Source organism: Littorina saxatilis, linkage group LG5 (assembly GCF_037325665.1).
Source record: "Littorina saxatilis isolate snail1 linkage group LG5, US_GU_Lsax_2.0, whole genome shotgun sequence".
Taxonomy (NCBI): domain Eukaryota; kingdom Metazoa; phylum Mollusca; class Gastropoda; order Littorinimorpha; family Littorinidae; genus Littorina; species Littorina saxatilis.
Genome location: NC_090249.1, coordinates 60,108,196 through 60,124,220, shown reverse-complemented (window position 1 = coordinate 60,124,220; position 16,025 = coordinate 60,108,196). Strand labels below are relative to the sequence as shown.

General features: G+C 37.7%; 1 protein-coding gene and 1 long non-coding RNA gene across 2 annotated transcripts; one reads left to right on the top strand and one right to left on the bottom strand.

Moving 5' to 3' along the window:
- Positions 1–161: 161 nt before the first annotated feature.
- Positions 162–3,332, top strand: LOC138967603 (lactosylceramide 1,3-N-acetyl-beta-D-glucosaminyltransferase B-like). The gene is made up of 2 exons (XM_070340204.1): positions 162–277; positions 662–3,332. The coding sequence occupies exon 2, from the start codon at positions 691–693 to the stop codon at positions 1,720–1,722; it is 1,032 nt and encodes a 343-aa protein (XP_070196305.1). The 5' UTR covers positions 162–277; positions 662–690; the 3' UTR covers positions 1,723–3,332.
- A 10,845-nt stretch (positions 3,333–14,177) lies between these two features.
- LOC138967602 (uncharacterized) lies at positions 14,178–15,635 on the bottom strand. Its single transcript, XR_011455996.1, has 2 exons — positions 15,429–15,635; positions 14,178–15,277 (listed from the first exon to the last, which is right to left on the bottom strand). It is a non-coding gene; the product is annotated as an uncharacterized lncRNA (long non-coding RNA).
- Between the last annotated feature and the right edge of the window lie 390 nt (positions 15,636–16,025).

Below are 16,025 nucleotides of genomic sequence, written 5' to 3'. Positions count from 1 at the left end.
CTTAATAGATCACCCTTTAGCCCATCAAAGAAGGATATCAATGAAGAATATAACATTGTTGTTGGCAGTATTCTAGTTACATTTATTAAGATTGATACATTGATACAATGATACATTTTCTTCAACGAGTCTGTAAATTGTTCTTATTCTCAAATGGTTCGGCAGACAAAAGATTCAGTAGGGATTGCTAAGCAAGACGGTTATGCACCAGCATGACCGCGAGCAAACTGTGCATTCCCACTGACAGCAGTGCTGATGTAAGCAAGCAGAGGTGAAGGTTAGTAGTTTGTAGACAACTTAGAAACAGAACTTATCTGAAGTCAAGCCAATTAATCTGGTAGTGACCCTGGTAGCGGTAAACTGCAGAAGCAAATACAGACTTCACTTTTGCACTTGGACTTGCAGTAAACTTTGATTCGTTGGAAGATTTGCCAAGAAGTGCACTGGATCCCTGCTAGTGCTAAGTGCTATTGTAAGACTGGAATTGTACCCCAGGATTTGCATAGTTTTGTTTGCATTATGACTATCAGCAAACACATCAGGCGTTAAACTATGTGTTTTTCATGGGGGGTGGTGGTGGTGGTGGTGGAGGTGGTGGTGGTGAAGGACACACCAGCATGCATTGGAAGGATTCAAAGTAAATAACATTTCTTATTTTCAGGTAAATTCTGACTGAGCCACCTGAGGAGCATGGGCATGCCTCCTGCAGTCAGCCTTGACGGTGACCCTGGAACCTACACCATCAACCAACCGTCGGTGTGCTCGCCACACTCGGAAATCCTGCTTCTGGTGGTCATCAAAACCATCTTCGCTCACTTTGACCGACGGACTGTCATCCGTGACACTTGGGCATCTAGAAAGAACTACCATGGATCCTTTGTTCATGTTCTCTTCTTCTTTGACATGTCAGAGAATAACAAGCACATTCAGGAGTCGATTGAAAGAGAAAGCAAGATGAACAAAGATATTGTGCAGTACACTGCAGATTATTCCCAGCAGTCAAATTTGACTGTAAAGACTTCGATAGCGGCACAGTGGGTTAGTGAGTTTTGCCCTCAGACAAAGTTTGTTCTGGTGGCAGATGACAATGTGGTTGTGGATATTTACAAGATCCTTCCCTTTCTTCGTGAGTTGCCGCAGACATCCGATTCAAACGCCATAGCTTTGTGCCACTATCGGACATCAGCGAGCGAAATGCTGTTGTCCAAGCACCAAACTATGCCTGACGACGACCACAACTTTTGCAGCAACGAAGCCTTCGTAGCCTCTCCATCAGTTCTTGACCAGCTTTACCTCACGCTGAAACTGAAGGGCTTGAACCTCAGGGAAGAACATCTGTGGTTGAGTGCTGTAGCAGAAGCCGCCGGTGTGAAGTATGCCAACACTTCACAACATTTTGCAGGAGCCAGGAAGAAACCGTCCGTGTTGAAAACCTTCATGGCAATGGATTACGTGTCAAGCTCAGTCATGATCGGAATCGTCAAGGAAGATTTTCAGGGCAAAGAAGCTACGATAATGAAGCACATTTGGAGGATCATTCAAGAGCATCACACCAAGATGCAGATATCGAACGTTTATCGAGCGCAGTTTCCGCAGCCTAAAGGACAAGATATTGGTGGTGTGAGGTTCATGGCTGTTGTTTTGATGTGTGTGGACTTTGGTGTTGTCGTTGTCATACTGGCTGTCATTTTTTGTAAGAAGAGACGGAAGAAATGGTGGTGATTGGTACTTTGGACTCCTGTATCTCTCATAAATAGGGGCACAAAATCATTTTTGACCTGTTCAAAGCATTTATTTCATGAAGACAATGTAATTGTTATGTTAGTGTCATTTTGTTTTCTTTATTGCCAATTTATTGATTTGCTTTCATGGTTAATAAAAAGCTAGTGGAATTGGGAACTGTAGTTTGAAAAATGAGAATACATGACATGACCAAAGAAATGGCATTATGTATTATAAATCTTGAGATCAGTCTAGCATTTCATAAACATTAAAATGACCATTTCACTTTGGGAAAAATCATACCCATCATTTTATAAATCTGTCTGTTTGAAGAAAAAAATCAAATGTGAATACTCTACTAAATGATAATCATCTATACGTAGATAACTTGACTATTTGTGTATCTGTTTTAAGTTAATGTGTGTAGATAGTGTAGACCATGTTTGCTGGTGGTTTTGAGTGCATGTCATTTTAATTCATGTCTTTGTTTTGGTTGTGTATCATTGCTTTTCTTCATTCTATAAATTAATAATGTATGACCATTGACTAGAGAAGAAACAAATCTCTCTAAAAGGGGAAAACTAGAAAGCACTTGCAGAAGAACTAGGAGAAAAAGCACATGCACACAAATGGAACTGGCACACTGCATTGAATGAGCGGATACAACTTTTGAAAAATGTTGTGCAAAGGTGGAGTATAAAGGTACAATGTAACTGTTTTTCATTTCTATATATATATATATATATATATAAAACATCAGAAATAGTGAAAGAAACAATTAAAAGAAACAATTAAAAAAAAAAAATTAAATATATATATTTACCTGTGCATAATATGGTAATGACCGCCAACAATTTTGATGCACGATATTTTCTTATTTGTAACTGTTACTGATTTTGTTTTGTTATAATAAGAATGCTCAAGTCTGGTGCTAAGGCTATATATATTTCATTATTTGTGTTTTTATGGCATGGTACTGATTGATGCAGTGCTTCATATGGATGCTTTCTGTAGAGATGACCTGAAGGGAGAGAATCTGACTGAGTGTGTGCTGGGATGAGTAATCCAGCTTTGTAGATTTGCTGGTATTTATGTGTGCCCCAAATTCAGTAAACAGCTTTATTTTGTGTTTCATCCTTCCATAATGGACATTTTGGACGCAAAACTTCATTCATACAAGCATTTTAGACCTAAACTAAAAAAAAAGTGTCAGCAGTACTTTTCTTTTGTTGATCTTTATTTGTAACTACATGTTCAGTTTGAGATATTAATTGAGTAATTTTGTACGTTATTTCCCCTCGATTGAATGGAATATATGTTTTTAATTTCTTTTAACTGCAAGACCCATCTTGAGACCAATCTTAGCATAACACAAGTATGGTCATTGGTGTGTGTGTAAGTATGTATGACTTGGAGCAAGTATTGATGTTGTATGTATGTGTGTATGTATGTCACTATGTGTGTCCATACATGTTCTTTTTGTTGCGTTAAGACTAGGAGTGTTTGGGTCTATGCGAACATATGATGCCAATGTTTTGTCATCAGATGTTATTTGTACAGTAGTTTCTTATGTCAAATGGAATAGAAGTAATGAAATAATCCTATTACAACTTTGAGTTCCTTTCAAGAATGGTTTGAAATATTTGTGGTGTTTTGGTTATTTAGAAATACATGTAAATATATATATTTTTCAAATGTTGTTGCAAAAGGGGATTTGACAACCCATCCATTGGTTGGGACGATAAAGAATTTACCCGATGCTCCCCAGCATGTCGTAAGAGGCGACTAACGGATTCTGTTTCTCCTTTTACCCTTGTTAAGTGTTTCTTGTATAGAATATAGTCAATTTTTGTAAAGATTTTAGCCAAGCAGTATGTAAGAAATGTTAAGTCCTTTGTACTGGAAACTTGCATTCTCCCAGTAAGGTAATATATTGTACTACGTTGCAAGCCCCTGGAGCAAATTTTTGATTAGTGCTTTTGTGAACAAGAAACAATTGACAAGTGGCTCTATCCCATCTCCCCCCTTCCCCCGTCGCGATATAACCTTCGTGGTTGAAAACGACGTTAAACACCAAATAAACAAACAATCAAACCCATCCATTTCACACACAGTGGCAACATTGAAAGAATGCTTTATGCTCTCTGTTTTTTCTGCAAGTTCAGGCATTGACATGTATGTGCTTGCACACACACACACACACACTCATTGTCACAGGGAGCTGTACCACATACACACACTCATTGTCACAGAGAGCTGTACCACATACACACACTCATTGTCACAGGGAGTTGTCCCACACACACACACTCATTGTCACAGAGAGCTGTACCACACACACACACTCATTGTCACAGAGAGCTGTACCACACACACACACTCATTGTCACAGAGAGCTGTACCACACACACACTCATTGTCACAAAGAGCTGTACCACATACACACTCATTGTCACAGAGAGCTGTACCACACACACACACTCATTGTCACAGAGAGCTGTACCACATACACACTCATTGTCACAGAGAACTGTACCACACACACACTCATTGTCACAGAGAGCTGTACCACACACACACACTCATTGTCACAGAGAGCTGTACCACACACACACACTCATTGTCACAGAGAGCTGTACCACACACACACACTCATTGTCACAGAGAGCTGTACCACACACACACTCATTGTCACAGAGAGCTGTACCACACACAAACACTCATTGTCACAGAGAGCTGTACCATATATATACACACTCATTGTCACAGAGAGCTGTACCACACACACACTCATTGTCACAGAGAGCTGTACCACACACACACACTCATTGTCACAGAGAGCTGTACCACACACACACACTCATTGTCACAGAGAGCTGTACCACACACACACACTCATTGTCAGAGAGCTGTACCACACACACACTCATTGTCACAGAGAGCTGTACCACATACACACTCATTGTCACAGAGAGCTGTACCACACACACACACTCATTGTCACAGAGAGCTGTACCACATATACAGCGGAACCCCCCTTTTAAGCCACAAATCTGAGAAAAACAGACCAACGAAGAAGGACGCTCCCAGCTTGGAATTAAAAGAGAGAGAGAGTGAGAAAAACAGACCAACGAAGAAGGACGCTCCCAGCTTGGAATTAAAAGAGAGAGAGAGTGAGAAAAACAGACCAATGAAGAAGGACGCTCCCAGCTTGGAATTAAAAGAGAGAGAGAGTGAGAAAAACAGACCAATGAAGAAGGACGCTCCCAGCTTGGAATTAAAAGAGAGAGAGAGTGAGAAAAACAGACCAATGAAGAAGGACGCTCCCAGCTTGGAATTAAAAGAGAGAGAGAGAGTGAGAAAAACAGACCAATGAAGAAGGACGCTCCCAGCTTGGAATTAAAAGAGAGAGAGAGTGAGAAAAAGTAATCAGGAAAAAAAGATGAAGCAGCCATTAAAGAATCATGAGTTTAAAAAAAGAAAGTATTGAAAAGGAAGGAGTCTGAAAATGGGGGTAAATTTACAGAGGTAATAAACAGAAAATGTGAGAAAACAGGGTGTTAAAAGGGGGGGTTCCACTGCACACAATCATACACAACAACAAGACACACAATCATACACAACAAGACACACAATCATACACAATAAGACACACAATCATACACAAGACATACAATCATACACAACAACACGATACACAACAAGACACACAATCATACACAACAAGACACACAATCATACACAACAAGATACACAACAACAAGACACACAATCATACACAACAAGACACACAATCATACACAACAAGACACACAATCATACACAACAAGACACACAATCATACACAACAACAAGACACACAATCATACACAACAACAAGACACACAATCATACACAACAAGACACACAATCATACACAACAAGACACACAATCATACACAACAACAAGACACACAATCATACACAACAAGACACACAGTCATACACAACAAGACACACAATCATACACAACAAGAAGACACACAATCATACACAACACGACACACAATCATACACAACAAGATACACAACAACAAGACATACAATCATACACAACAAGACACACAATTATACACAACAACAAGACACACAATCATACACAACAAGACACACAATCATACACAACAACAAGACACACAATCATACACAACAACAAGACACACAATCATACACAACAAGACACACAATCATACACAACAAGACACACAATCATACACAACAAGACACACAATCATACACAACAAGACACACAATCACACACAACAAGACACACAATCATACACAAGACAATCATACACAACAAGACACACAATCATACACAACAAAACACACAATCACACACAACAAGACACACAATCATACACAACAACAAGACACACAATCATACACAACAAGACACACAATCATACACAACAAGACACACAATCATACACAACAAGACACACAATCATACACAAGACACACAATCATACACAACAACAAGACACACAATCATACACAACAACACGACACACAATCATACACAACAACAAGACACACAATCATACACAACAAGACACACAATCATACACAACAAGACACACAATCATACACAACAAGACACACAATCATACACAACAAGACACACAATCATACACAACAAGACACACAGTCATACACAACAACAAGACACACAATCATACACAACAAGACACAATCATACACTACAAGACACACAATCATACACAACAACAAGACACACAATCATACACAACAACAAGACACACAATCATACACAACAACAAGACACACAATCATACACAACAACAAGACACACAATCATACACAACACGACACACAATCATACATAACAAGACACACAATCATACACAACAAGACACAATCATACACAACAAGACACACAATCATATACAACAAGACACACAATCATACACAACAAGACACACAATCATACACAACAAGAAGACACACAATCATACACAACAACAAGACACAATCATACACAACAAGACACAATAATACACAACAACAAGACACACAATCATACACAACAACAAGACACACAATCATACACAACAACAAGACACACAATCATACATAACAAGACACACAATCATACACAACAAGACACAATCATACACAACAAGACACACAATCATATACAACAAGACACACAATCATACACAACAAGACACACAATCATACACAACAACAAGACACACAATCATACACAACAAGACACAATCATACAGAAGACACACAATCATACACAACAACAAGACACACAATCATACACAACAACACGACACACAATCATACACAACAACACGACACACAATCATACACAACAACAAGACACACAATCATACACAACAAGACACAATCATACAGAAGACACACAATCATACACAACACGACACACAATCATACACAACAAGACACACAATCATACACAACAACAAGACACACAATCATACACAACAAGACACACAATCATACACAACAACAAGACACACAATCATACACAACAACAAGACACACAATCATACACAACAAGACACACAATCATACACAACAACAAGACACACAATCATACACAACAAGACACACAATCATACACAACAACAAGACACACAAGCATACACAACAACAAGACACACAATCATACATAACAAGACACACAACAAGACACAATCATACACAACAAGACACAATCATACACAACAAGACACACAATCATATACAACAAGACACAAAATCATACACAAGACACACAATCATACACAACAAGACACACAATCATACACAACAACAAGACACACAATCATACACAACAAGACACACAATCATACACAACAAGACACACAATCATACACAACAACAAGACACACAATCATACACAACAAGACACACAATCATACACAACAAGACACACAATCATACACAACAACAAGACACACAATCATACACAACAATAAGACACACAATCATACACAACAACAAGACACAATCATACACAACAAGACACACAATCATACACAACAACAAGACACATAATCATACACAACAACAAGACACACAATCATACACAACAAGACACACAATCATACACAACAAGACACACAATCATACACAACAACAAGACACACAGTCATACAACAACAAGACACAATCATACACAACAAGACACACAATCATACACAACAAGACACACAATCATACACAACAAGACACACAATCATACACAACACACAATCATACACAACAAGACACACAATCATACACAACAACAAGACACACAATCATACACAACAACAAGACACACAATCATACACAACAAGACACACAATCATACACAACAAGACACACAATCATACACAACAAGACACACAATCATACACAACAAGACACACAATCATACACAACAAGACACACAATCATACACAACAAGACACACAATCATACACAACAAGACACACAATCATACACAACAACACAACACAATCATACACAACAACACAACACAATCATACACAACAAGACACACAATCATACACAACAACAAGACACACAATCATACACAACAAGAAGACACAATCATACACAACAAGACACACAATCATACACAACAACAAGACACACAATCATACACAACAACAAGACACACAATCATACACAACAACAAGACACACAATCATACACAACAACAAGACACACAATTATACACAACAACACGACACACAATCATACACAACAAGACACACAATCATACACAAGACAATCATACACAACAAGACACACAATCATACACAACAAGACACACAATCATACACAACAACAAGACACAATCATACACAACAAGACACACAATCATACACAACAACAAGACACACAATCATACACAACAACAAGACACACAATCATACACAACAAGACACACAATCATACACAACAACAAGACACACAATCATACACAACAAGACACACAATCATACACAACAACAAGACACACAATCATACACAACAACAAGACACACAATCATACACAACAAGAAGACACACAATCATACACAACACGACACACAATCATACACAACAGGACACACAATCATACACAACAACAAGACACACAATCATACACAACAACAAGACACACAATCATACACAACAACAAGACACACAATCATACACAACAACAAGACACACAATCATACACAACAAGACACACAATCATACACAACAAGACACACAATCATACACAACAAGACACACAATCATACACAACAACAAGACACACAATCATACACAACAACAAGACACACAATCATACACAACAAGACACACAATCATACACAACAAGACACACAATCATACACAACAACAAGACACACAATCATACACAACAAGACACACAATCATACACAACAAGACACACAATCATACACAATCATACACAACAACAAGACACACAATCATACACAACAACAAGACACAATCATACACAACAAGTCACACAATCATAGCACAACAACAAGACACACAATCATACACAACAAGGCACACAATCATACACAACAAGACACACAATCATACACAACAAGACACAATCATACACAACAACAAGACACACAATTATACACAACAACAAGACACACAATTATACACAACAACACAACACACAATCATACACAACAAGACACACAATCATACACAACAACAAGACACACAATTATACACAACAACAAGACACACAATCATACACAACAACAAGACACACAATCATACACAACAACAAGACACACAATCATACACAACAAGACACACAATCATACACAACAACAAGACACACAATCATACACAACAACAAGACACACAATCATACACAACAACAAGACACACAATCATACACAACAAGACACACAATCATACACAACAAGACACACAATCATACACAACAAGACACACAATCATACACAACAAGACACACAATCATACACAACAACAAGACACACAATCATACACAACAAGACACACAATCATACACAACAAGACACACAATCATACACAACAAGACACACAATCATACACAACAACAAGACACACAATCATACACAACAACACGACACACAATCATACACAACAACAAGACACACAATCATACACAACAACAAGACACACAATCATACACAACAAGACACACAATCATACACAACAACAAGACACACAATCATACACAACAACAAGACACACAATCATACACAACAAGACACACAATCATACACAACAACAAGACACACAATCATACACAACAAGACACACAATCATACACAACAACAAGACACACAATCATACACAACAACAAGACACACAATCATACACAACAACAAGACACACAATCATACACAACAAGACACACAATCATACACAACAAGACACACAATCATACACAACAAGACACAATCATACACAACAAGACACACAATCATACACAACAACAAGACACACAACAAGACACAATCATACACAACAAGACACACAATCATACACAACAAGACACAATCATACACAACAACAAGACACACAATCATACACACACACACAATCATACACAACAACACAATCATACACAATCATACACAACAACAAGACACACAATCATACACAACAAGACACACAATCATACACAACAACAAGACACACAATCATACACAACAAGACACAATCATACACAACAACAAGACACACAATCATACACAACAAGACACAATCATACACAAGACACACAATCATACACAACAAGACACAATCATACACAACAAGACACACAATCATACACAACAAGACACACAATCATACACAAGACACAATCATACACAAGACACAATCATACACAAGACACACAAGAAGACACAATCATACACAACAAGACACACAATCATACACAACAAGACACACAATCATACACAACAACAAGACACACAATCATACACAACAACACGACACACAATCATACACAACAGGACACACAATCATACACAACAACAAGACACACAATCATACACAACAAGACACAATCATACACAAGACACAATCATACACAAGACATACAATCATACACAACAACAAGACACACAATCATACACAACAAGACACACAATCATACACAACAACAAGACACACAATCATACACAACAACAAGACACACAATCATACACAACAACAAGACACACAATCATACACAACAAGACACACAATCATACACAACAACAAGACACACAATCATACACAACAAGACACACAATCATACACAACAACAAGACACACAATCATACACAACAACAAGACACACAATCATACACAAGACACACAATCATACACAACAAGACACACAATCATACACAACAAGACACACAATCATACACAACAACACGACACACAATCATACACAACAAGACACACAATCATACACAACAAGACACACAATCATACACAACAAGACACACAATCATACATAACAAGACACACAATCATACACAACAAGACACAATCATACACAACAAGACACACAATCATACACAACAAGACACACAATCATACATAACAAGACACACAATCATACACAAGACACAATCATACACAACAAGACACACAATCATACACAACAACAAGACACACAATCATACACAACAAGACACAATCATACACAAGACACAATCATACACAACAAGACACACAATCATACACAACAAGACACACAATCATACACAACAAGACACACAATCACACACAACAAGACACACAATCATATACAACAAGACACACAATCATACACAACAAGACACACAATCATAGACAACAAGAAACACAATCATACAATACAAGACACACAATCATACACAACAACAAGACACACAATCATACACAACAAGACACACAATCATACACAACAAGACACACAATCATACACAACAACACGACACACAATCATACACAACAACAAGACACACAATCATACACAACAACAAGACACACAATCATACACAACAACACGACACACAATCATACACAACAACAAGACACACAATCATACACAACAACAAGACACACAATCATACACAACAACAAGACACACAATCATACACAACAACAAGACACACAATCATACACACAATCATACACAACAAGACACACAATCATACACAACAAGACACACAATCATACACAACAAGACACACAATCATACACAAGACACAATCATACACAACAAGACACACAATCATACACAACAACAAGACACACAATCATACACAACAAGACACAATCATACACAAGACACACAAGAAGACACAATCATACACAACAAGACACACAATCATACACAACAAGACACACAATCATACACAAGACACACAATCATACACAACAACAAGACACACAATCATACACAACAAGACACACAATCATACACAACAACAAGACACACAATCATACACAACAACAAGACACACAATCATACACAACAAGACACAATCATACACAACAAGACACACAATCATACACAACAACACGACACACAATCATACACAACAAGACACAATCATATACAACAAGACACACAATCATACACAACAAGACACACAATCATACACAACAACACGACACACAATCATACACAACAACAAGACACACAATCATACACAACAACAAGACACACAATCATACACAACAAGACACAATCATACACAACAAGACACACAATCATACAACAACAAGACACACAATCATACACAACAAGACACACAATCATACAACAACAAGACACACAATCATACACAACAACAAGACACACAATCATACACAACAAGACACACAATCATACACAACAAGACACACAATCATACACAACAAGACACACAATCATACACAACAACAAGACACACAATCATACACAACAACAAGACACACAATCATACACAACAACAAGACACACAATCATACACAACAAGAAGACACACAATCATACACAACAAGAAGACACACAATCATACACAACAACAAGACATAATCATACACAACAACACAACACAATCATACACAACAAGACACACAATCATACACAACAACAAGACACACAATCATACACAACAAGACACACAATCATACACAACAAGACACAATCATACACAACAACAAGAAACACAATCATACACAACAAGACACACAATCATACACAACAACAAGACACACAATCATACACAACAACAAGACACACAATCATACACAACAACAAGACACACAATCATACACAACAACAAGACACACAATCATACACAACAACACGACACACAATCATACACAACAAGACACACAATCATACACAACAAGACACACAATCATACACAACAACAAGACACACAATCATACACAACAAGACACACAATCATACACAACAAGACACACAATCATACACAACAACAAGACACACAATCATACACAACAAGACACACAATCATACACAACACGACACACAATCATACACAACAAGACACACAATCATACACAACAAGACACAATCACACACAACAACAAGAAACACAATCATACACAACAAGACACACAATCATACACAACAAGACACACAATCATACACAACAACAAGACACACAATCATACACAAGACACACAATCATACACAACAAGACACAATCATACACAACACGACACACAATCATACACAACACGGCACACAATCATACACAACAAGACACACAATCATACACAACAACAAGACACACAATCATACACAACAAGACACACAATCATACACAACAAGACACACAATCATACACAACAACAAGACACACAATCATACACAACAACACGACACACAATCATACACAACAAGACACACAATCATACACAACAACACGACACACAATCATACACAACAAGACACACAATCATACACAACAAGACACACAATCATACACAACAACAAGACACACAATCATACACAACAAGACACACAATCATACACAACAACAAGACACACAATCATACACAACAACACGACACACAATCATACACAACAAGACACACAATCATACACAACAAGACACACAATCATACACAACAACAAGACACACAATCATACACAACAAGACACACAATCATACACAACAACAAGACACACAATCATACACAACAAGACACACAATCATACACAACAAGACACACAATCATACACAACAAGACACACAATCATACACAACACGACACACAATCATACACAACAAGACACACAATCATACACAACAAGACACACAATCATACACAACAACAAGACACACAATCATACACAACAAGACACAATCATACACAACAAGACACACAATCATACACAACACGACACACACTTCAAATATCTCCTTTCGGCATGTGTAATTTCTCTTCTACACGAGTACATGTACCCAAAATACAACATAAAGCAATGCCACTTTTTTGATGTACTTCAATAAGACATTGATTTACATTACCTGAAAACATAAATTGTATCACAGAGAACAGTAACGTCAAACAGCAGATAGATTATCAAATACACCGACATTAGACATTCATCCAAGCATTCTCAAGGACTGCTGAAATCTAGGATCAATGGGTTGTATTCTTTGTCATGTTAGGTGCAGGATGAACAGCCTAGCCCAGTCCAACTCATGTTTGCGTGATAAAGAAAAATAATCTCCTGCTTGGTAAAGTTAGATACAATACATAGACAGCACAAGCACTGCAATATTTAAGCAATATTTTTCTTGACAAAAAAGCTTTTACATTTTTTCAAACAGATGTAATGCCGGCAAGGTTGAAACTTTCCCGAGTTAGAACTGGAGAGAATAATGAAAGTTAAATCCATTTATCTGGCACATTTTTTTCATTTTCTCTAGTCAAAAATGCTCACTGGCCAAAACGTCAGGCTGTTTTTAGTTTACTTACCTGCTATTTTCATGGCCACATTTTGTTATCCATGAAACTGATTGAAAATTCTATTATGCACATTTAAATTACCTTAGTAAATTAGCCTGGTAATTTGCACGACATGACGGAGATAATATAAAACAAAAAAGGGAATGCCAGACAAAGAAAAAACCGAACCTAATTGAAATCTCTCAGCTTAAAGCTATGTAGTATTATAGAAAAAACAAACATCCTTCCATATTCTGAAAAAACAAACAAATGGAAATGCACACATGTACAAAGCTGTCCCGTACGTACTGGCTAACTGTCAGCAATGTTGGTACAGCTGTACATTGACACAGAAGGAGGAAATACAACTGAACCATTTAATCATTCAGAAATACAGTATACACAGTCACACAACCTGTATTCTATACAAGAGAATTATGTACACTTAAAAACCTTTAGCTGTACCAACACAGAAAACCTTTAGCTGTACCAACACAGAAAAACCTTTAGCTGTACCAACACAGAAAAACCTTTAGCTGTACCAACACAGAAAAACCTTTAGCTGTACCAACACAGAAAACCTTTAGCTGTACCAACACAGAAAACCTTTAGCTGTACCAACACAGAAAACCTTTAGCTGTACCAACACAGAAAACCTTTAGCTGTACCAACACAGAAAAACTTTAGCTGTACCAACACAGAAAAACTTTAGTATTGAAAAATGTGTGCGCACACACTTTCTCCATGTCACGTGCAAACACACACACACGCTCACACATACACAGGATTACATGAACACAAGCATTCACCCATGTCCACTCCAAGAGCATAGATCACACACACACAAACACACATGCACACACACATACACACACACACACAAACACACATGTGCACACACACACACATACATACACACAAACACAATCATGCACACACACACACAAAAACCACACACACACATACACACACAAAAACACTTATACACACACACACACACAACACTCTCATCTTATTTACTATACGTTTACAACCCAGTTAGCAGTTGCACCATGAACAACATGTCATATCGCCATGCACTGATGTATGCATACAAAAAGACAGTGTGCACCACCAAAGTGTACCCATACAGTGTGCACCACCAAAGTGTACCCATACAGTGTGCACCACCAAAGTGTACCCATACAGTGTGCACCACCAAAGTGTACCCATACAGTGTGCACCACCAAAGTGTACCCATACAGTGTGCACCACCAAAGTGTACCCATACAGTGTGCACCACCAAAGTGTACCCATACAGTGTG

Excerpts from the sequence above, each read along its gene's own strand:
- LOC138967603 (XM_070340204.1), top strand. The coding sequence starts at position 691 with ATGGGCATGCCTCCTGCAGTCAGCCTTGACGGTGACCCTGGAACCTAC.